The sequence below is a fragment of the Gigantopelta aegis genome, chromosome 15 (assembly GCF_016097555.1).
Source record: "Gigantopelta aegis isolate Gae_Host chromosome 15, Gae_host_genome, whole genome shotgun sequence".
In the NCBI taxonomy this organism is placed as follows: Eukaryota; Metazoa; Mollusca; class Gastropoda; order Neomphalida; family Peltospiridae; genus Gigantopelta; species Gigantopelta aegis.
In genome coordinates, this window is record NC_054713.1 from 34,932,303 (window position 1) to 34,933,335 (window position 1,033).

At 44.8% G+C, this 1,033-nt stretch overlaps 1 protein-coding gene across 1 annotated transcript in view; it reads right to left on the reverse strand.

Moving 5' to 3' along the window:
• Window positions 1–1,033, reverse strand: part of LOC121390548 (arylsulfatase B-like) — a 28,023-nt gene continuing 26,990 nt past the window's right edge. The window contains exons 13-14 of the mRNA XM_041522384.1: window positions 658–809; window positions 1–246 (exon numbers count right to left, since the gene is read on the reverse strand). Coding sequence (XP_041378318.1) covers window positions 71–246; window positions 658–809 — 328 coding nt within the window. The 3' untranslated portion in view covers window positions 1–70. The remainder of the gene's footprint in view (window positions 247–657; window positions 810–1,033) is intronic.

The window sequence follows — 1,033 nt, forward strand, 5'->3', positions numbered from 1 at the left end:
TGGCCTAAAAATGTATTTATTTTAATAATTAGTTTAGAATTATAAAAAATAAAATAGACTAGTTTACAGGCTAGCACCAGCCAGGCGACCACGTGTTGTTATAGAGTGCAGGGTCGCTCTTAGGATCGGGTAGAATCGGGAAGTTTGGAGGAACCATCTGTTTTTTGTACTCGTTTAGCCTCGCTTTCATCTTTGCTAGGATATCGGGCAACTTCGTAGAGAGATCGTTGTGTTCCGTTGGATCATCTAAAAGGATAATAATTAAGAAATGAATTATATTATAGAAACTAAAATGTATTGGGTGTATTTAGGAATGCTCTCTCTCTCTCTCTCTCTCTCTCTCTCTCTCTCTCTCTCTCTCTCTCTCTCTCTCTCTCTCTCTCTCTCTCTCTCTCTCTCTCTCTCTCTCTCTCTTCCCCCCCATACCCGCCCGTTTCACACGCATATACTGCTAAATCACGGACACGTGTGCAGGAGGCGGGGATGGGGTTTCGGAAATGTCGCCACAGTCTAGACTCAATCCCCCACCCCCACGTTTATCCTCCATCTTTTGTAATGATGTAATTTTCTTCGTTTGACCGGTATAACTGCTAGTCGCAGACGTAAACGTACGCCTACTATGTTTTGTGAAATAGGCCCCAGAATTCAAGAACGAACCTTTAATATTAAAGAGTTGATACTGGTACCATGGATACGGTTTCTTTTCAAACTTGTCTTGTTTTATTGGACTATCTTCCGGAAGTTGTTGTGGTTTGTACCAGTCGGGAAACTCCCCAGGATATCCTTCTACCATCTTGTAGTCACCCATTCTGAAATAGAGAAATAGAGAGAGAGAGAGAGAGAGAGAGAGAGAGAGAGAGAGAGAGAGAGAGAGAGAGAGAGAGAGAGAGAGAGAGGAGAGAGAGAGAGAGAGCGAGAGGGGGGGGGGGGAGAGAGAGACACACACACACACACAGAGAGAGGGGGGGGGAGGGGGAGGGAGAGAGAGAGATATGGAGGGAGAGAGAGAGAGAAGAAGAAGGAAGGAAGGAAA